This window comes from Aphis gossypii, chromosome 3 (genome assembly GCF_020184175.1).
Source record: "Aphis gossypii isolate Hap1 chromosome 3, ASM2018417v2, whole genome shotgun sequence".
Lineage (NCBI taxonomy): Eukaryota > Metazoa > Arthropoda > Insecta > Hemiptera > Aphididae > Aphis > Aphis gossypii.
This window is the reverse complement of record NC_065532.1, coordinates 13,426,851-13,449,321: the sequence shown is the minus strand read 5'-3', so window position 1 is coordinate 13,449,321 and position 22,471 is coordinate 13,426,851. Positions and strand designations below refer to the sequence as shown.

At 28.3% G+C, this 22,471-nt stretch overlaps 3 protein-coding genes and 1 long non-coding RNA gene across 7 annotated transcripts; 1 reads left to right on the top strand and 3 right to left on the bottom strand.

Annotated features, from left to right (window-relative positions):
* Positions 1 to 207: 207 nt before the first annotated feature.
* LOC114130262 (origin recognition complex subunit 4) lies at positions 208 to 4,086 on the bottom strand. 2 transcript variants are annotated; one of them, XM_027995196.2, is made up of 8 exons: positions 3,825 to 4,086; positions 3,130 to 3,312; positions 2,874 to 3,033; positions 1,709 to 1,860; positions 1,335 to 1,634; positions 1,111 to 1,219; positions 853 to 1,031; positions 208 to 788 (listed from the first exon to the last, which is right to left on the bottom strand). In XM_027995196.2, exons 2-8 carry the CDS (start codon positions 3,307 to 3,309, stop codon positions 621 to 623), a joined length of 1,248 nt encoding a protein of 415 aa, XP_027850997.1. In that variant the 5' UTR covers positions 3,310 to 3,312; positions 3,825 to 4,086; the 3' UTR covers positions 208 to 620. The 2 variants fall into 2 exon arrangements, with proteins under 2 accessions (XP_027850997.1, XP_027850998.1); XM_027995197.2 differs by lacking the exon at positions 3,825 to 4,086 and adding an exon at positions 3,600 to 3,691.
* Positions 4,087 to 4,328: 242 nt separating this feature from the next.
* LOC114130261 (uncharacterized) lies at positions 4,329 to 14,946 on the top strand. Of its 2 annotated transcripts, none has more exons than XM_027995195.2 (12): positions 4,329 to 4,478; positions 6,298 to 6,697; positions 7,803 to 8,022; positions 8,113 to 8,399; positions 8,956 to 9,131; positions 9,356 to 9,885; positions 11,052 to 11,244; positions 12,262 to 12,347; positions 12,419 to 12,527; positions 12,601 to 12,813; positions 12,912 to 12,997; positions 13,062 to 14,946. In XM_027995195.2, the coding sequence occupies exons 2-12, from the start codon at positions 6,487 to 6,489 to the stop codon at positions 13,225 to 13,227; spliced, it is 2,277 nt and encodes a 758-aa protein (XP_027850996.2). In that variant the 5' UTR covers positions 4,329 to 4,478; positions 6,298 to 6,486; the 3' UTR covers positions 13,228 to 14,946. The 2 variants fall into 2 exon arrangements, with proteins under 2 accessions (XP_027850996.2, XP_027850995.2); XM_027995194.2 differs by having other exon boundaries at positions 11,049 to 11,244.
* Positions 14,947 to 15,340: 394 nt separating this feature from the next.
* LOC114130263 (protein krasavietz) lies at positions 15,341 to 21,691 on the bottom strand. 2 transcript variants are annotated; one of them, XM_027995198.2, is made up of 8 exons: positions 21,523 to 21,691; positions 18,758 to 18,829; positions 18,408 to 18,584; positions 18,035 to 18,339; positions 17,592 to 17,957; positions 17,267 to 17,486; positions 17,074 to 17,193; positions 15,341 to 15,821 (listed from the first exon to the last, which is right to left on the bottom strand). In XM_027995198.2, exons 2-8 carry the CDS (start codon positions 18,816 to 18,818, stop codon positions 15,793 to 15,795), a joined length of 1,278 nt encoding a protein of 425 aa, XP_027850999.1. In that variant the 5' UTR covers positions 18,819 to 18,829; positions 21,523 to 21,691; the 3' UTR covers positions 15,341 to 15,792. The 2 variants fall into 2 exon arrangements, with proteins under 2 accessions (XP_027850999.1, XP_050060081.1); XM_050204124.1 differs by lacking the exon at positions 21,523 to 21,691 and adding an exon at positions 19,093 to 19,111.
* Positions 15,985 to 17,067, bottom strand: LOC126551251 (uncharacterized). Its single transcript, XR_007605120.1, has 2 exons — positions 16,755 to 17,067; positions 15,985 to 16,560 (listed from the first exon to the last, which is right to left on the bottom strand). It is a non-coding gene; the product is annotated as an uncharacterized LOC126551251 (long non-coding RNA).
* Positions 21,692 to 22,471: the final 780 nt, after the last annotated feature.

Below are 22,471 nucleotides of genomic sequence, written 5' to 3'. Positions count from 1 at the left end.
ACATATATTAAAATAATATTGAATATATAATATCGATATTATTTTGACAACTAAATTGATATGTATATACTTTATGTATATCATGTTTATTTGTTGTAATATAATGTTTTCATAAATGTATATTCTATCTATTGTTTATTCATTTGGAAAATTTGTTGTGTATGATTGAATTCATTTTTTACAGTATTTTTTTAATTTAAAAAGATGTTAAAATGCCAACTAGCTTTCCATCATATTTATTAAATATTAACTACACCTAACATACTTAATACTTATGCATTTCGAATATTTGTTAATTTCTAGTTTTTCTACTATAGTATACTATAGTAGAGTGTATAGTGTACTATGTACATATAAAACTAAACTTAAAACTACTAGGCTTTACAATGTTTATTTTCATATCATTTACTAATTGTTAATATGTTCATCAAAAAATTATAATGAATGTTTATTAAGAAAATATTGTACAAACATTATTAAGAAATATTCCTTTAAACTTTATAAAACAATCATTTAAATTCATTTTTACAAATCAAATCCAAAAGTTATAAGAATAGAGACAATTATACTAAGTAAAATATATTATATTATAAATAAATAAATAAAAATTATACAACAATTTAAATGATATTACTATCTATCCATTGTAATATGACTGGAGGTAGTCTATAGTATTTATTAGAAGCTGTCTTCACTTTATCCAGATTGACTGTGCACTTGTACAGACGATATTCTTTTAAAATATGTTTGTTTTCTATAGCTGCTACAGGTAAAATTAATTGCATAACCTAAATGTTTAAACATAGTTGAAAAATGTGTTTATAGAAAATATGAAATATTTATAAAACTAACCGATATTCTTTCAAAAGCTTTTATAACAACTTGTCTTTTTGTTACAAATGATGTTGAATTTCGCAATGCAAATTTACTATATCGATCATAAATCATTTCAAAATTAAAAGGTTCTTGATTATAGATAACTGAGTGATGACAAATTGAAATTATTAAACAAAATTCAAGAATTGATAGTCCTGTGAAAAATAAAAGATATAAAAATATATACAATGTTTTTTTAAAGATATTAAATATTAATGGCATTAACATTGTTACCCAATAAATTGACAAGAATCATATCTTTATTAAACAATGTAGTATAGGTATTAGTTAAATCTTCAACAGTTATCATTTTGTCTTTTGATACATTTGAAAGTGCCATAAACTGAAAACAAATCAAATATTCCTTTTTTTTTATTGTATGTATATTTATGAGAAAGCCTTTATTTACAAATATAGAATAGGCATAATACACATCAACTAATAATTTGAATACTTACAATGAGCATATTTAATTTTGTATAATTGTTGCTTAATTTAAATAGATCCTTAATCAAATTTTCTATTCTTATATCTGATATTAATAAATCAATATTACTGTTCCAATTTTTCAAAACATCAGCCTTTACTTTGCAATGTTTGCTTATTGTAAGAGAATGTTTAAGTCTTTCTAATAGTTGACTAGTTTCTGATGGAGATTTCAACATCAGTATATTATGTGAAAATCTAGATTTAACTCGTTTCTCAAGTAATTCAATAACATCAATTCGTGATGTTAAGCCAATAATACATAATGGATTCTAGAATTCAAAATAATATTTAATAATAACATATATATGCTACATAGTTATTAAAATATAATTTATTATTTTACTTGTTGAGATTGAACAGAATCAAACAAATTATACAACAATGTTTGATTAGTATGAGAACAAAACATATCAAATTTATCTAATACCATAATAATTGATTTTGAAGCTCTTTTGTTTCCTGTTCGAAAGCTGTCCAATAAAAAACTTATATTATCTACAAGAGTAATTATTAATATTAGTATAACAAAATTACTTCAATTTATAAATATATATTGTTCTATTTCTATGATTTTAATAATTTTTGGTACTGGTTAGTTATCTTCCCAACATTCAAATTTAACAGTTGAAATATGAGTTTTTCTGTATACTAGAAAAATAATTCCAAGCATATATTATCTCAACAAAGGATGTTTGGTGGTAAATGCCATGAAACTAAAGAATGTTTCATAGTGTACTAAATCGATCAGAATTACTAACATTAATACCTATCATTAATCAATATATTATTAAATATTTAGATATGATTCTATAATTTTTTCTGACAGCTGGTAAGGGTATACTAATTTTGAATAATTCAGATTTCAACACATTCAAGCTAATCATAAATTTACTTTGTGAATCCTAATTCAGGAATCTACACTCAAATGTTGAGAGAATGTGGGGTTCAGTCAAATGGGGCAACAAAAACTCATAGAGTAATAGATAGAAAGTTTTTAAATTCATACATGAACAAATTTATGTGGCGATCAAAACTAAATAATAAGGATCTGTTAGAAACAATTTTAAAAGATATAGCAGAATTTTGAGGAACACTGAAAGCTTTAAAACTATTTAACATTTATATATAAACATTATTTTTATTGTCATCATTTATGACTATTTAAAAAAAGCATAAATATGTTTTATTATTATGAATAGCAGAGATGGGAAAGATAACAAATCTAAGTGGTAGGGCTATAAAGTTTTCATTCATCCAAGTGGAGTTGATACCAATAACCCAGTTCTTAATTTTTTCTATCTCTCTTCACTGAGATTTATTAACCATCAAGACAATCCCGTAAAATGTAATTTAAATTTGATTTAACAAAAAAATACTTTGAAACTATGCCTGACCAACAAGTTCTGGCTTCACCATTTTATTTAGCACCAAAAGATACACGAATGGATAAGAAATGTTTGATTTAGCGAAGGAAGTACCAAAATGTATTTTTGATAAACTATACAAACCAGCATAAGATCCTTGAGCAAAAGTTCCATCCAAATTTTCCATTTGGAGTTGTTGTATAATACTTTTAAGTGCTAAATTATCATCAGTGTGAATGAGACCATTTAATAATACTAGTGTATGAGATTCAGGTGATAGAGATTTTATAACTGATTCCATTAACTGTAAGTAAAAATTTAAACATATAAATGTACAAGAACATATTTTAAAATTGTAACTTAATAAAAGTAATATATAAATATTAAATAAAATACACACTATTGATTTTCCACATCCACGAGTCCCAAGTATAATGACCGAGTCACTTTCTCCAAAATCAGTAGTTTTTTTAATAATCTGTAGGAGTTGTTTTTGTTCATTGTCAAATCCATAAAGTTGGTCATTCAAGATAAGTTTTTTTTTTACATCTTGAATGCAAACACCAAAATCGAATCCCATGGTCTAAAAAAAAATTAATAAATTATTTAAAGCTTGTAAGAACATAATTATTACAATTTAGCTTATTATGGAAAACAATACAAAAATATGCAAATAACAATAAATATAAGCAAAACATCTTCCTAAAAATATTGATAGTTAATAGAATTGAATTTGAGTACCTACATAGGTTAATAAATTCTTAAAAATAAACTTTTATGTTAAAAATTGAACCAAAATTTCTAATGAATGAAATAAAAAGTTGTTGTGAACAAATTTTTAAAGAACAAAAATACAGAGTGTAGACTTACAATGGATTTTTTGTATGAGCAGTATTTTTCTATTTATAATTAATAGGGAAATACGAAAATGTTTAAAACATTTGATTTCTACCAAAGATTATCTAATATATAAATTATAAAACACAAATTGTATTGTAATTGTAATTCAACATAATAAAAAAATTAATACTAATTGTTTATTACATTAAAATTATTATTTTGTTTATTACATTTAACATAGTTGTTATTACTTACTAACGAACGAGCAACTATAAAATAATTAATAACTACAACTGAGTACTGAGCGTATGAAATATGAATACAGAAAAATGAATGGAAGTTGGAACTAGGAAACTGTGACACTTGATGAGGGAAAGTTTGGCGGTAAACTGATGATACATTGATAACGGGCAGAGATTGCAGTTATCAGCGCACGATAGTTCCGATAGTGATTGGTGGCACTGGGTTCGCACGTCCATATGGTACTACGCAAAATGGCGTTTCCACGATACTCCATACTGCATACTCATAGTACGCGTACTACACCGATTGTACTACGTTCGCGTTCGGGTACCTCGGTGGCAACTTCTACACTCAATTGCCACCACGGCCCCACATCATCAGTCGCGCTTTTGGCTTTTGGTGTTTTTGTTCGGAGTGCGTGAAATGTCATTTTGTTTTTCTTGACAAAAACAAAAAAAAAAAAAATGAGCCGTACCAATAAGTTTAAATTTATCTCTTCTTGAATTCGGTCGTCCTATCTGCGCCGCTCTTTCACCCTCTCTCTCACTCTATCTCACTTACTGTCATTATCTTTCTTTTGTTTTTCACCATCAACAATACATAGTACACACACGGAAGCGATCGGGCTGCCGTACACTACAGAATGGACGCGGACGTATCGAAAAGGTAAAATAGATAATACCTTAATGTTGTTGACTTGTTGTCAGTCGGACGAAACCGAATCTATTAAACGTACAAACATACTCGCGTCACGTTTGTGTTCGAGTTGCGCTACATATTGCGCCTGAGATTTCGTAACCAACCGAGCCGAGAGTAAAATATTGTAACCCATCGTTTCCCGACACGGAAGCGAAACAACAATAAGAATTATCGCTATCCATCGTCGTTCTGACGGACACGAAACTTGCTATTCTGCGTTTCTGCCATCATGTCGATTGTTTTTGATTGTTGCTTCGCTTGTGTTTCTTGAGCAACGCTTTCTTTTTCTCTCTCGCCCCATTCCTCAATAAAAACCATGACTTTTTTTATCGAAAGTCTTCATAGTTTTATAATTTTTTTATACATTCATCCTGTGTGATACAAGCTGTCTAATTATGACAACGTAATGTCAACAGTATGTTAATGTGTTATAGATATAAGTAATTTTACTTGCCTACTCCCTTTTCACCCGTTTTTTTTTGTTTAATATTTACAATTGAGTCTTGTTTGTAGTATAATGTTGGTACTTTGAACCCACTACCAAGCAGGACAAAATATTCTTATCAAATAAAATTTTTGCATATTGTATTTAACCACATAGAAACATAGAACAAAGTGTCTACATTGTTTTACTTAGGTATGTTATTATGTGTCTGGAATTTCAATAATAGCTTACAAAGATATATGTTTTGAGATAAATTTTGTTTTATCTTTATACTTGCTATTGTGATTATGTTTGTAATTAATAGTACTTAACCTTTTGGTCCAATTTTTAAATTTATTGTTTTGTGTATGAAATTTGTTTTTCTTTAATTAGTAACTAATCTATAAAATATGTTTTTCTAAAAAAGTAATTGAAATTATTGCCTATTATTTAAAAATATGTATGTAAGCACTAGAATTTTCTATTTATGAATTACATTAATGACAATAAATATAAAAAGTAATATAACTATTGAATATTATTCAAATAGATACCTACTATACTATGATATAAATATATAACCTGTTAGCTTTTAGTCAATAAATATAAAACTAAACCAATTATTTAATAGAAATAATATACTGCTATTATAGGTTTTATGAAACTGCTTAAAATTAAAATGTACTAAATCATGTTTTATACATTCTTACAATTTTTTTAGAATAATAAGTACTGTTACTCATCTGTCACTTAAATGTACAGTTTATCCATTTTTTAATTACCTAAAATTAAGACATGTAGTTACCTACATTTAATAACATTTTAGAATTTTGTATTGTTAATTTATTTTATAATAAATAATCAGCTATCGACAGGTGATATGATAGTTGAACACATGACATGCGTTTAAAAACATTTATTATTATCAAAGTTTTTTTCATTAAATAGGTACTAATTGTTCTCTTAAAAATGTCTTGTTTAACATACAATAGAATTTCTATTTTACCTAAAAATATGTAATCTCATAGACCTTAACAAAGATTTAGAGCTTAGTATATAAAGAACTTAAGAATCTTTTCAATAAATATTTATTTGTTTTTGTATTAAATTTAGTAGTTTATAATAATTATTAAATGTTTACTGTGCATTTGTTGAGTTACATGAACAATCATTAAACATCTAATGAACTAATAATCAGCTAATAGTAGTCCCTTAATTATGATTTAGTGATCTACAATTAATCCATTAGATAATTCAATTTTTCATGCAATCCAGCGATTATATGTATTTTCAATTCTTTATAATACCGATTTTTATCATTTTCACAGAGTTTAATTTTAGTTATTTTTGTTTTGTTTTTAGGGTGAAATGAATTGTTGATGGGTTTCTTGACCTGGTTATTAAATCTGGTGATGATTTCTGAAATTCTTTAATTTTTTGTTGTCATTAAGACCTAATTTTAAATCCTAGAAGTCCTGTTTTTTTTCTTTTTTAATTCTCATTTAATCAATTAAGTTATCCTTGTCCAGTCTGCTCAATTAATTTTTATCAATGGCGGATCAGTTGAATGAAACTAGCACTACAACCACTGATCATGGGAATAATTGGCCAAACACAAAACTACCAGCAGATGGTGATGTTCCTGATGATGTTTCTAATGGCCAAGAAACTCATAGTTTTGCTGATATATTAAGCACTGCATTCACGGCCACTGGACCTGTGCCAAGCCCACCAGCAGATACAGAGTCAAATATGCAATTAGGTAAGTACATTTTTAATTTAATTGTTCTATATAATTTTCATTATCAAAATATTTGATTGTATTCTTCTATTAAATTATCTATAAAAATGTCGGAATTGATGCAACTTAAACCCATTTTTTGGAATTTTTGTGTTTATGGATGAAAAATTAATTCGGTGGTCAATTTTTGGTATTTTAAATAACATAACTTTTGGTCAAACTGAGCACTTTAAATTTTTTAACTTAAACTTCAAAAGTAAATTTGAGAGACTGAGAATATCCTATTAACTAAGCATGCAAAAACACACATTTGAAAAAATAAAATGTTCAAGCAGCCAACAACCTATACCTATTACAAAAAAAAAAAAAAAAATGTCCAAATATGTTTATTATTTACCCTAAAAAAAAAAAATTTGACTTTCATTTCTCTCATTCAATTAAAAGTAATATTGAAGTATAAATATAAATGTGTTTAATTTCTAATAGTAAAAATGGCTAAAATTAAGGATATTCATGGTTATATATTATATTTTCAATTTATAGTTATTATTATTCTTTATTTTTTGTTAACTGTCTTAATTAATCAATTATATAGTTGAAGAATGGTAGCAGCACATTAAATTATACCATATTTAATTAATCAAATATAACTATTTCAATTAAATTTATATTTTATTACGTTTTCTTTATTAATATATTTCTTAACTATGATTTATACGATTTTTTAAATGCCTATGTTTAAAAATATTTAAAAATTCTTGGTAGGCATTTATTTTAAAATCAAATTAAATATTTACAGTTCTTTAAATCATTTATTTATCATTTGTGGATACTAGATTACCACTTTGTCAATAAATATTGTCATTTGAAAAATTTGGTTACAAAAGCATTAATAAAAGGAAGACTCAACCAGAGAAAAAATGTTCTGGTATTCTATCCCATATTTTTTCAAAGTATAAACTATTAATTATGCATTATATTTAATATTTGTATACATTAGTTATTAGTTATACTAGTACCTATAAAAATCACAATATTATTTGATGTATTGACATATAATTCTATAAACTCTGTACAAAGCCAAGTAAAACTTTAAAATTTATTAAAAATTTTTTAACTCTATTAGGAAATGAAATGGATTATGATCCATTATTTGCGGATGGAAGTGATTTAGAGACTGAAGATACGCCACAAGAATTCTCTCCATTAAACTCTGATATATGGAGGTACGGAAATACTCTTATAGAAACACCTTGGTCTGTACCACGCACTGATGAATCAACCAGTCGAACTATTAACCATCCAGTTCCGTCTACTCCAACATCATCTGAGATGGGAAGAAAGAGGTACTTAAAATAAAAATAAATATAAAATAAAAAATATAAACATATTTGTTTAATTTGTTATTTCTTATACATAAATATATATTTTGTTAGATCATTGCTGTCTGGTGATAACAACTTGCGAATGAAAACTGGTAAACCTGATACAAATCGTCCACTGACTTATCCCAGACATCAAATGTCTAATCGAATGTACAGGCCACATCGTTATGGTCAAGAACAAGTGTCTTCATCAGCATATACATCTATGAGTAATGGTGGAAATTATAAATACACACAGCGACCAAATTCTCAGGTTCATACTACTACAGCTCCAAGTGATCATTCAATACCAAGTTCTTCAAATCAAAATAGAATGATTAACCCTCAATCATCATCAAGTAAAATATAAATTATAATTTATTAATTAATTACTCTTATAATAGCAACATTGTTTGTTTATTATAATAAGACAATAAATTAGCTCATAGATTACAATTTTATAAATAGCTTATAGTATAGTACAGAGGTGGCCAAATCACATCTCGCAAGCCACATGCGGCTCGCATCTGATCGTAACATTTTTACAAAAAAAAATATTTTAATCTGAATTTATGTATTTTATGTTATGACCCCCCCCCCTTTTTTTTTTTTACATTTTAGCTCTTCTATATTTATTAATAGATTTGGTGGCTCGCGAGTTTCTTCTCGCTGGCCACCCCTATGTATAATATTTAATTGAACTTGTTATAAAGAAGTTTATAAAAACGATAATTGTTTCTAAAATGTATTTATTATTATTTATTGAATACCTATTAATCTTGATTTTGGTAATATTCTTATTGTTAACAAAATTAAAAAAAAATATGAGTAATAATTGTAGTATACCCCTAGATTAGTCAAATATCAGCACAATAAAAAAGTTTTTCTTTACTTATTAGTTTTTTTTTGTTTTAGCTGAAGAATATACAGTTTATGGTATGAATAATATGGGGGCTCCACAACCAGGCCGTTTTAATAATGATCCTCGTAGAGCAGAATGGACAAATGTGATGGATGCTGATGATGATGAAGACAGTGGGATAGAGTTGGTCACAGTCAACAATTTTCAACAACGAAATATAAATCAACTAGTAAGTTACTGCTATTTCAATTTATAGATAGTTAAATTATATAGTGTACTTTAAAAAAAAATATATTATACTTTCTCTTTATTTTAACTACTAAAGACCGTTTTTACAATGTCTGGTTAAGTGTTATCCGACACTAACCAGTAACAGGACATTGTTAGAATGGTCTTTAGAATATTATACTTGTCAAATATTATGAGTATCTAAAAGTATTAATATTTCAACAGCCAACTGGTCCTCCTGTAGTAGATTTAACTCTTGAGTCTGAAGAAGTCAATGATCCTTTAATGAATCATTCTGGAAGAACACCACAAGCTGACATATCTATGGGCCATTCAATTTTTAGCAGTCGTTTCCCAATTATACAACCACAACGACAATATGTCAGTCACTCTGCTATGCGTTCTATGCCTGGATACACTCAACAATTTCCTCCTAATCCGTCCCCTCTGTATCGAAATGATGTAATTTTCATGGATCAACCTCCTCAAGCTCCTTGTATACATACAGCACATCCACCTCCAGGTACTCCAGGTTGGCCTCCTCCATGTAGTCAGTGTCATAATACATCTAGAGTTGTATTTGGAATGGGTAGTCATATACATCCGGCAGCACATCATCATCATCATGGTATGATGGCTACACATCCAATGACTCCATGTGTACCTTCAAATGTACCTTTATACCATCAAAGATTATGGTATAATCAACATAGAATACAAGAGATGCAAAGAAGAAGAATGGATATGATGAATGGGTAAGAAAATCTGATTACTGTTTAAAAACAAATGTATATTTGCTTTCAGTTTTTAACATTAGTTATTAAATCTATTTCAACATTATTTTTCAATCAATTTTTTTATGTATAATATTATAATAAAATTTCTTTTTAATATCACCTAATTATTATTTTTATTAGGTTGTTATTAAATGACCTTGTTTAAAAACTGGCTTAATATTTTTGTATTGACTAATTATCTTATATATAATGTATATGTTAACATTAACCGGATAATATGATATTAGCCAAGCACTTTTGGATAATGTCTTAACAACCATAAAAATTTATCATGCATAAGATAAAATTATTTTAAATATATTTAATATACAATTAGTAATTACCTACCATAAAATACATAATATGATATGAACTTATTTTTCATTTTTAATAACTTAACCTACTACTAATGATACAATATTAAATTTTATTTTATATTTTAAATTATTTTTTAAAATATTATTTTTAGTAGATATACAATTAATGTGTTAATATGTTATCCTTTATTATTACATGGCATGCTCCCATGACATTTTGAATTGTAGAAAATGCTAATTGATTTATATTTACATCGATTGGTATCACATTTCCCCTTACATGAACACATTTTGTATTCTTGACCACCACTGTCTGATATTACACTTGTAATTTCCCTTATTGATTTTTCTACATGTACCATTTTATCAAAAGGTATTAAACATAACAGACAAACACCAAATTGATTTCTGGTGTTAAACTATGGCAAAGTAACATATCTATGACTTAATTTATGATATTGTCCATCCTCAATAGATACAATTGCAAATATAATGTTTCTTGAAGCTGCTTGTCTTCTTTAGAAATCTGGTTAAGTGACTCTCACACTGTCTATTATTATCAGGGGGAAACTTATGGATAGATCTAAATATTATACTCTGGCAGTCAGACGCTTTATTATTGTATAGATTATTAACAAAAACTATAGTCTATTTAATATATAACTTGTAACATTATCTAATATTGACTGATTAAGGTTAATAGTATCCAGATAATGTTGATATTTCATGTTTATACATGAAAAATTACACATTAGTCAAATATTAAAATTACCCGTAATATATATATATTTATATTTGACATAGTTAATTTTTTTAAATTTTTAGCAGTTCTGTACGTTCATTAAGAAGTATACCACCAGTTTCATGCATGCAGGGATATCAACAACCACCTCAACCAACACCGGTCCATCCATCTATTCAAGCAATTCATACGGTGTTACCTCCACCTCAGCAACCAAATGTGTTCAGCCGGCCAGAAGTAATTACTTCTCGTAGAATTGGTCCTAATACTGCTGTCATTGTAAGTAAAAGTTGTTGCATTCTTTTTATACTTTAACTATGCTCAATTTGCGCTGGTATTAGCGTTATTTCTGGTTTTTAATATTAGCTTTTGCATCAATTCTGATTGGTTAAATTAGAATTTAAGGATTTTGAATCATTAAGATTAATTAATAATAAAATAAATGAAAAAAATTGCTACTTCATAAAACGTTTCCATAAGTATCAAGGGGATTAAAATTATTAATAATTTTTTTTATAAGAAATTCAAGTACCTATACAACATATTAAGCCCATTACCATAGTCACAATTGATAACATATTCTAAAAAGTAAAAAAAAAAATGTATTGGAATATTCGCGTATAGCATATATAGGTAAAATATGCTTAAAATATTTATTTTTTTTATTTTAAAATTATTTAAAGGGCAGTGTGGTGTAGTGGTCTATCAAGTTGGCTATAATGTAGAGCAATCGCCAGTTCGAACTTGGTTCATTGCAAGAAATATTCTGCAGAACTTTATGTTGTTGTTTTGGTTGCCTACATTGTCCCCCACCACTGAACCCACTCCACTGGGGTGAAGTCCACACATACATGAAAATTATCTTCTTAGAGAAGGAGGTACAAGTGCTACACACTGCATTCTACCCTTCCTAAACAAAAATACTTCGATAAAGACCCTGATTGTCGTTTCGATAAAATATATTTGAAAAAAAAAATTATAAAATTATAAGCATTCCATTTTATACAATTTTCCATTTAGAACACTATACAAATATATTATTACAGTCCTCAGATGAGTTTAAATTAAGGATGCAGTAAAAAAAAAATGTTTATTTTTAATCAAGCCGTATAAAAGACCACCCTATTTTATACTTAATAATTTTATTATTTTCTAAAATAAATTTTATCTGTATTTATCATTTTTTATTACTTAGAGATTTAAATTCTTGTTTAAAGTTACTCGTTAATATTAATAATAATATCACGAATTTCAGTTAGTTACTGGCTTATAATTATATTTTCTGTATGTTTACAGACTTTATCTCCTCAAACTGATGGAATAGAACAAGTACCTACATCTTCACTACAAACAGAAATTGTAGTTCAAAGTGGAGCTACGAGGTATTTATTTATTTTTTAACTTTAATTACATTTTAATAAATAATATAATTAACTTATTTAATTTTTTTCAGTGATAGTCCTCATATTCATCATTATTATAATTATCATCCTCCTGGACCACCAGGTCGAATGCATCATGTACGCATTAGTATTGGAGCGCCGTCAGGAACTATTGTCAATGTAAATTGATTGGAATGATTGATTTTTTACTATGCAATATTTAATGATTTAACTACAATTATTTTTAATATAGACAACTCCGGGCTCAACAATTTCATCACAGTCAATTACTGATAATATCCCTGCTATTCCTCCACTAGGATCAATACCTATGTTAACACGTCATTTGTCATATCGGTTAGAAGATTATTTACGATTAATGGAACAACGTCGCATTCACATGATGAATCGTGGGGCCTCAAAAGACACAATAGAAAAGAATACTTTTCCTCATAAATATAAACGTGTAAGTATTTCAATCATTATTATTATTGCTGTTGTTCAGTATGATATTAATAAATATATTTAAATATTCATGAATTATGTGTTGTGTTATTATGATAGATTAAGAGATCATCAGATGAAATGGAAGATAACACAGAAAAATGTACCATTTGTCTTTCTGACTTTGAGGATACTGAGGATGTTAGGTATGATAGACACAATAATAAATATATATTTAAATAATATTAATATTAAATTATCATTTTCTAGGCGTTTACCATGCATGCATTTATTTCACATTGAGTGTATTGACCAATGGTTGTCATCTAACAAACGATGTCCTATATGTCGTGTGGACATTGAGACCAAAGAAACTAAAGATGCTGCTTCTGGCTCACCTTTGCCATCTGAAACTCCATTCATTGTTCCAACATGACACGAAGAACTGGTGGTTTTACCGCCAGCTGATCTGTGTTCAACCTCCCGTTGAATTATGTGTAAGAAGAGAGGAAGGAGAATGCATCATTGTTTTGCTGTAATAGTATTCCACTGCTAAATATTATACTTCTAAAGGTTTTACTGTAACCATTTAATAAAATTTGTTACCCTCACCATATACTATAGGGTCTTGCGTGTGATAAATTTTTTCAAAAAAAAACCAGTCACACTAGTGTGCGCGAGCTTTTCCATTCATATGTGATAACTTTTTTTTTTTTAGCAATTTTGCATGTTTTCGTTTTAGTAGAACATTTAACTTTTGTGTTTTATCCGTTGTGCAATTAGTTGTCCTGCCCTGCCTTTAATAGTTATGGGTATTTTATTTAAATGTTGAAAATTTTAAAAATATGTGTCTTATACATTGTATTATAGATTATTCACAAAATAATACTTTTATTTTTTAAACATTTACATACAACAAATACCTAACATTTTTTGTTAATTTTACTATGAGGAAGTTTATAGTTATTAGATTTCTTTTTTAACTATTCATTATTTTTTTTTAAAATTTAATCTCTTAATGTTATCTAAGAGTGCTTTTTTCTTTCCAATTTTGACAATATTTACCTACCATTTTTTTTTTTTACAACATTTTAATCAAGAAATAATTTTACTTTTGTGACTTGTTGGCAGTGTTAAACTTTAACTATTTTTAACTTAATCGCTCATTATTATTATTGAATCATGTAGTCTTAGGTTTCATTATATACATATTATATATAATGACAATAAGCATTTAAATTTTATTTTGTGTCCACGGTCCCCCTTATTTACTGAAGCAACTGCACGTATCGAGTATGGAAATAATGTGCAAAAAACATATCCGAGTTTTTTTATTCATTGTTTTTACTTGATAACTATTGTTATCAGAATAAATATGTTGTGGTCGTGAGTAGTTATTATGTTATACGTAGTGATATATATATATACATTAATAATTATTACATAATATTATAGTTATTTAGATATTATTTTTACTACTATATTATTTTATTATTATTTTGTATTTTTAATTAATTATGTCACACTTATCGAATTTACCTATACCCTAAGTACCTGCAATACAAATTATTTAAAATAAATAAATATTGAATATCAAGTTTAACTATTTAGTATCGGTCGCTTTATATAAAATAATCTTTGGATAAATATAATATATACATATATTTTTTGTCATTTAACAGATCATCGTGAATAATTTCTTAATAATAGGTTTTTATCAGAAAATATTTATAACGTGCGTAATATTAATATGTATAGTGTATTTTCTTTTATTAATTAAATTACCAATAAAATTATCGAAATATTAATGTTAATTAAATATTTCTACCAATACCATACGTGCTCGTTATTAATATTTAAATTTATAATGCTATGTTTAGAGAATATCTGTTTGCGTAATATATTACAGCTAAATGTTTAGCCATTTCGCATTAAAAAAAACAATACTATTTTCTAATCAGAGTAACTTAATTGTCATTGACTGTACTACTGCTGTTTCTCGTCTTTTTTAATTGATCTCTTTAGTTTTTAAGCACATTTGGATTTTATATTTATAAAAAATAAAAAAAAACTTGCGGTGTAAAATCACAATAATTGTCAACAAAACCAAACTTTTCTCCTTTTTCCCAGAAAATACTAATATTGTTTTTTTTTTTTTTTTTTGCCAAGTGTATTGTGATAATAATTGAAAACTTTAATGAAATTTGTATGTTTTTTTTTCTTATTATATGTAACATTATTATTACTTTATTATGATAATTATTACCTCTTCCAGTTTCCATGTAAATGATGTTGCTTTATTATTATACATATTTTTTTTTATTATTATTAGATATTTGTATGCATTTATTTTGTATAACTAAATCGTTATATATTTATTTAAGAAAAAATGGAAAATCGATTAGATTTAAGTCGCCTACTCATGTGTGACAGTTTTTTTTTAATGATCAAAACATAAATGGACATACGCACATTAACACTGCACGTTGAAAATAATTATACATCTTGTGTAGTGTATATATGTCAAATACAACGTGAAAAGCAAAAAATGATTATTAAAAAATAATTTTGTTTATTAAAAAAAAAACAACACTTATAACAGCCATACACCACTGCAATTATTACATAAATATATATAGAAATTAACTGGATAATTTTTTGTTGCTATCTGACCATCTTGTGTAGGCACGACAATTATTATAATATAATCTTTGAATGACTAAATTGATTAAAACTATTTTTATTTGTTTGTTCATTACTATATTATGCTCAAAAAAAAATAATAATAAAATAATTATAACAAATCTTTGTTTTTCACCTATAAAAAATTTAATATAATCATATACCTTGGTGTTTTTATTTATTAAAAAAGTAATGAAACAAGTTAATAGTAGAATCCTTGGTAAGTTATGATTTTGGTCGTTGGCTGACATCTTGTGTTAATGCTTCTTATTTTAATTTTTTTTTCCTTATTTATTTTCAGGTTGTTTTGGTTCTTAAATTAATCTTCATCTTCACCAGACTCAGATTCTAAAACAGAAATGAATATTAATGTGTTGTTGAAAGTTATTAACCTAGATTTTGGTAATAATTATGTATGTTAGTGTTATTATATGCAATTCAATAATAATTAAAACATAATTTTTCTAAATTGGAGTAAAATTCATTATTTATATCAAAATAAATAAAATAGTGAAACTATATGAACATAAGAGGGTGGAACTCAGACGAAAATGTGTGAGCACCGAAGGCAACTGTTCATTTTCTATATAATATTCCTCTGTTAAGCATTTGATCCATTGCAATATTGAACATAGGCATCACCAAGACAGAGGGTTAATAAAAATATCTACTATTTATTTTGATTAATTCACAAAATTCAATAAGTAAAAATCAACTATGACAGAAGATGTTTCATAAATTTTAAAATATAATATTTAATAAATGTTATGAATTAATAATTTTAACCATAAAATTAAGATTGTATGAATACTAGAGGGTGGAACTCAGACGAAAATGTGTGAGCACCGAAGGCAACTATTCATTTTTTATATAATATTCCTCTGTTAAGCATTTGATCCAATGCAATATTGAACATAGGCATCACCAAGACAGAGGTTAACAATTATAAACTACTATTTATAAATAAATTGACAGTAACTAATAGAACAGAAATGATATGTTAATTGAGATTGTATGAACACTAGAGGGTGGAACTCAGACGAAATTGTGTGAGCACCGAAGGCAACTGTTCATTTAGATAATTTACCTCCGTTAAGCATTTGATCCAATGCAATATTGAACATAGGCATCACCAAGACAGAGGTTAACAATTATAAATAAATTGACATTAACTAATTGAACAGAAATGATATGTAAATTGAGATTGTATGAACACTAGAGGGTGGAACTCAGACGAAATTGTGTGAGCACCGAAGGCAACTGTCCATTTAGATAATTTACCTCCGTTAAGCATTTGATCCATTGCAATATTGAACATAGGCATCACCAAGACGAAGGATAATACAATCAGTCTTGTTTTATTTAAATAAATTAAAAAATAAAAATTCATTTTGTAATTTTATACTAATAAATAATAATTAGTAACATAGCAAATGACAAGGGATAAGTCATTAGTCATTACTATGGCTATAAGTTATAAAAATTTGCCTTTATCATTTTTTAAATTGAACAGATAAATAAGCATCACTAATAATGAGGGTGGAAAGAATACTAACTACCATTAATATTTAGTAAGTATTTAGTTAAATTCAGTATTTACCTTCCTCAGCATTCTGAAGCCATTCAATGAATTTTTTCATTTGTTCCAAAAATGTTGTTTTACCCTTAGAGTGTCCTTCCTTGTACCATTTCAAAATTACTTCTTCAGTCAACACATCAGCTGTAAAATAATATTATTTAATTAGAAGAAATAATTATTTAGATAGTAATAGATTTCAGAAACAATTAATCACTTTTATAGAAGAGTAAAATAATTTTTTGGAAGACTCTCATGAAATTCATATTTTCGTAGCAATATTCTTGAACCTTGAGCATGAGTGCCAATTCAGAACGCGCAGTAGTTGAGAAAGCAGAAAACAATGGTGAATATTGCTTCAAATGTTTAAGTGCCTGGTCTGCTAGAAGTTCTTCTTTTTTGTTCCACTCAACTTGTGTCATTACAACTGTCCATACCTATAAAACAAGTAATTTCTTTGGTAAAACATAATTCAGCCAATAATATACTTAGAAATTTTGTTGATTGAATATTTCAATTGTCTTAAACAATTTAATAATTACCAAAACAATGATTTCATGTTCGGGAATGTCATGCTTAGAAGACAATTCTTTAATATTTGAAATGATTTCTTTCATATTTTTGTTGTCATTAAAGTCATCATGAAGCTGAATTTCCAAGTTGCGTTTAGCTTCCTGACTGGCCTGAGCTAAATGTAGCTTAACCACATCGCTCAATCCTTTTTCTTCAAACTGTGCACGGAGATTTTCTTCAGTACGTTTATTGGGAGGCAAGAAATCCATCAACCGACCTTCGAGTCCTCCTTTTTTCAATACGGTCAGTAGATGGGCATTGCCTACTTCTTGCTTATATGTCACAAATAGTTCAATGAGAAATTCTAATGCCAACCCATCTTTTATCAAATGCTCCTAAAAAAATGTATTCATATTATAATTCATAGTCAAATAAAATAATAATCTTGAGATATATTATATTGAAAACATACATTAGTAAGCACTTGAAGAACAGTAGGTGGAATTGAACCATTAGAAATCCACAATGTAGTCATACGTGCAAGTTTAATACGTTCAATGTCACTAAAACCTTTAATGAACAGCAAAATTTTTTTCATCTCCTCCTCAAACATTTTCTCCAAATATTTATATCGACGCATGAGTTTGATGAACACCTGTTCATAGTTTCGCATAGATACCATGTCTTCGGGCGCTTCAAAAACACATGCATTTGTCTTCCACAGTTTGTCTCCATCCTGAGATATTGATCCATCTTGTGAAATGGATCCTCCCGGAACTAAAAAAATATTATTATAAATAGTAAAACAATGAAAACTTTAAATGGAAAATATTATAGAATCTCACCTAAAAGACCTCCTGCAATCAGTATATCAAAGAGGACTTCACCGTAACGGCGATAATCAACTTTAGAACCAGCTTGATCAAGGAACTTCCAAATTGCTTCTAGGTCAGTGCCGGCACCATTGAGGCCCCCAAGGATGTAGTCCCGGAAGCCGAAAGGATCGTATTTTTCTTTTTCATCTTAAAAATAAATAAAATAAAATAAGTAAATATTTAACAATAGAAACATTCAATTTTCGAAACCAATAATCACACTAATTCTAGATAATACCAAAATCTGAGATATATTAAATTAATTTAATCGAAAAATATATGCAAATTAATTAATAAGTTAAGTTATAAAATAACTTTACCTCTTTTTCTGGTCTTGATGCGTTGACCTGACAGTACCGGTTTTTCTGTTTTTTGACTCATACAACAACTCGCTGAAAAATATTTTTGTTATAATGAAACAAATTGCTTATAATAGGTATTTACTATTTAGAACTAATTAAAAATTGTGTATAAAGTGTATTATTGTTTTGCTTGTCAACAATATGTTGGATATAATAACTACTGTAGAGGAAAACAACAAACAAATTTAACTTGAAAGGATAAAATGTATTTCATCCATACATGAAATACAACATTAAAAACACAAATTAAAATAACCCTGTACATTTAAACGATTAATAAAGAGTATACATACATTTAAAAAAGTATTAAATTAAATGTAAAAAAACTTTATAATAGTTTGTTTTTGTTTAATTACCTAGGCATTAAAAATTAATAAATACTTGTATTTGTTTACAAGGACATAAACAGCTACTATGATAAAAATCTGATGTAAAATAACATTATGTCAAAATAAAAATTTGATTAATACCACACTTAATTGACTACACACATAATTATTTTAGTAAATTATTCATTAAGTCAAGCGATTTCATTGAAAAATTTATTTGAGTTGCATTAATATCTAAATAAGTTAAAATTATTTTAATACTCAATAAATTAATAATTAAACCATCAAAAATCATGTATTTTTTTTATATTTAATACATAATATTTTTTTTAAAAGTTTTAATTTGATTGCACTTTTAAAAGATTAATTGTACTACATATTAAAGGCATATTGTGATACATAAGTGAATAAAAACTTGTGCTCTACGCCATTACTTATAGGTAAGTTAATAACTTTAAAAAAATATTCTTTCATACATCAATATTTAAAATCTTAAGTTTATCAAAAATAGACAAATAAGATGCATCAAAAAAAATCAAATTAAAGAAATAAAATGGGAATGCAAATTTAGAACATAATACAAATATGGTTCAGTTTTAATCCATATTAATACTAAACTCAAAAAGTATTAAAATCATGAATTAATTTGTCAAACATTTATGGTTTAATATATTATAACACCTAAGTAAAAATATATTTAGTAACTTAGTAAATAAAAATTAGTTAAACTGTAAATAATTATTTTAATATTAACATTACATCTTATTTTTTATTTTTTTTTTTTTGGTATAGACAAATTCATGGAATGTTTATTATGAATATTTACCTATAAATTTTAATCAGTCTTTTATTGCGCAATATTATTTTATATTATTTATATATGCAGGTACCTAATTTCTATTTATTGGCATATTGAACATTTTTCATCAGTAAGAATATCAAATTATGATATTATTAGTGTATTACTTACTGACTGCAATAAAATGTTGAATAATTGGTAGGTAAGTAAAATATAAATATATTTGTAAAATTCTTTCTCTGATTAGAACAGAAAAATCTTCATTTTTCTTTTATTTAAAGAATAAAAAGTAAATTAAAGATAAATCATTTTTAAAACGAATACATATCATATAGTGAATAAGTAGTCAAACATTTCAATTTACACTAAAAAATTTATCTAAATGAGCCAAACATAATCATATATGCCTAACTTAGGTATATGAGAGATTAGTCTAAAATAGATACTTTTAATACTATCATGACTCATAGCAGAATTTAATTACAAAAATATATTGCCATTTAACATACTCAAACTATGTACAGTGTGTTGCAAGTAGGTAAGCACATAACTCAGTAAAATTACTTAAATTTAAGATTGAAGTAATTTTTGTTATTTTACCTATATGTAAATAAATAAAAAATGACCCAATTTTTAAATTCAATAAAACAAAAATGGATGTTTATTGTTCAAACATAACTGTGATTACAAATTACACCCATTATATGATAGTGATTCACGGTAATTTGTGATTTAACATTGAAAATACCGTAGTGATGATGAGCGTATGAGATTAGTCAACAGGTAGGCTAATATAATCGTAAAATAAAAAAAAAGCATCTACACTACGAGCAGTGGAATGAAAGAAAACGGATTATAAGTTATTGTAGGCAAATGCCATACCATCAGACCAGAGTGGACAAGTGATACCCGTTGTTAGTGGGCACACACATTGTATCTGGAGATCAAAATGACGCTGTCGTAGAGCATCTGTCGATGAAGATACAACAAAGTAGTGAATCCCTCAAATTTGACCCTCCGAGAAACCGAGGGTACGACAAAGGCACTATGTAGGTTACACGTTATAGGTAACCAGCGAGGGAAAAATTAAGCTTTGTCGAGGTGGATGAGGGGTAACGTTACACACACATGACCATGTGACTGACGCATTCGTCATGGCATTCCGACCACCCCAGGCGTCATTCCGGCATACGCGGAACGGAGAAATAAGTTCAAAGAAACTGAAAACGATGTCAAGGCCGTACGCGGGCGGATTCAGTGGCAAGAAATGACGGATTTCCGTGGCCATTGCCCAACGGTCTATCATGCACGCACGCGCACACACGTAGTGAGTACGCGTACTCGGTCTACATGTAAACACGAGCTAATGGACGAGGGAAAAATGTACGACGTGCGCTCCATGGCCGCCATTGGTGTCGTGCGACAACGAAAACGGACGCAACCGACGGCAACGTGACAACGGCCGCATCAGGGGGGGCCCCGCCGCAACATCGAAATGGCCGTTCGTTCGTTCGTCCGGCGCGACGAACCGACGACAATGCCGCATCGATCAAAACGTATCAATGTTTTAAAAGCAGTCTCTACTTGGTACTTACAGATTAACCTGTTGTCGACGCACGGATGTAGTTGAAACGGAGTGAAACGATCGAAAACGGACGTGAAACGGACAACGGAACAACGACCGGACTAGTAATGATTGTGCGTAAAAATTGTGTGCGTCGTACTGTTTTTTCGTTCGTTCCTGGTCGTCGTTGGTTGGCTACACATCTCGATGGTCACGGTACCGCGGGGCGGGGTGGCGGAAGTCCCCGTGCGGCCGTTTACGGGTGGACGGTGTTTAGGCGGCGCGGATAGTGGTGCTCCAAGCCCGAAAACTTCCGAACTTATTTACCGAAAATCCCTTTTTCGAAATAAATCGTCGTTATCCAGCAATCCCGTGCTGTGGATCACGGTTGTTTCGACCGTAAGTTCGAAAATTTTCCGAAAAAAAATTTTCGCTCGCAGTGCGTCCACGCATCGCGACGGTTGTCGCGCCTGCCCAATACTGTTCGAATCGCATACGGTAACAACGGGTAGTGTTCACGGTATTTATTGTACCGTCGTACCTCGCCGATCGCCGAAACTGGTGACTGTCGTGACGTCGTGAACTCGTGACTCGTGGCCTCGTCGCCGGTTGATGCCTGACGGTCGTCCGATTGGATCACGGGAATCGCTTGTTCGGTTGCTTCGTCATCCATCTACACAGTTCATTTGTTATTTTTTTTTTTTTTATAATGATTTTGTTATACATTATATTATTATTATTATTTTTTCCTACTTCCACCAACACGCGAACACGCATATGTACGTCATACGACTTACAAGTTACAGACGACATAATAATTAATATACGTGTTCCGTTCCAATCCGTCAATGTGTACCTATGTAATGCTAAAAAACGTTCAAATACGCCGGTATGAAGCTCAATTAAACGCTTCTCGAAGTTTTAGTAATTCTTCGACTAAACGATTTGTAGCTATACCCGATATTGCAGCGTGGCAGTAA

What these genes read in the sequence shown, in the direction of transcription:
- LOC114130262 (XM_027995196.2), bottom strand. Translation starts at nt 3,309, where the DNA reads ATGGGATTCGATTTTGGTGTTTGCATTCAAGATGTAAAAAAAAAACTT. An exon ending in GTGGATGTGGAAAATCAATA is followed by an intron (nt 3,034 to 3,129) that starts GTGTGTATTTTA and finishes TTTTACTTACAG; the next exon opens with TTAATGGAATCAGTTATAAA. An exon ending in GATTCTTGTCAATTTATTGG is followed by an intron (nt 1,032 to 1,110) that starts GTAACAATGTTA and finishes TATTTTTCACAG; the next exon opens with GACTATCAATTCTTGAATTT.
- LOC114130261 (XM_027995194.2), top strand. Translation starts at nt 6,487, where the DNA reads ATGGCGGATCAGTTGAATGAAACTAGCACTACAACCACTGATCATGGG. An exon ending in TAACCCTCAATCATCATCAA is followed by an intron (nt 8,400 to 8,955) that starts GTAAAATATAAA and finishes TTTTTGTTTTAG; the next exon opens with CTGAAGAATATACAGTTTAT. An exon ending in CGTCAGGAACTATTGTCAAT is followed by an intron (nt 12,528 to 12,600) that starts GTAAATTGATTG and finishes TTTTTAATATAG; the next exon opens with ACAACTCCGGGCTCAACAAT.
- LOC114130263 (XM_027995198.2), bottom strand. Translation starts at nt 18,818, where the DNA reads ATGAGTCAAAAAACAGAAAAACCGGTACTGTCAGGTCAACGCATCAAG. An exon ending in TTCTTCAAGTGCTTACTAAT is followed by an intron (nt 17,958 to 18,034) that starts GTATGTTTTCAA and finishes ACATTTTTTTAG; the next exon opens with GAGCATTTGATAAAAGATGG. An exon ending in GCTTCAGAATGCTGAGGAAG is followed by an intron (nt 15,822 to 17,073) that starts GTAAATACTGAA and finishes TTTCTGTTTTAG; the next exon opens with AATCTGAGTCTGGTGAAGAT.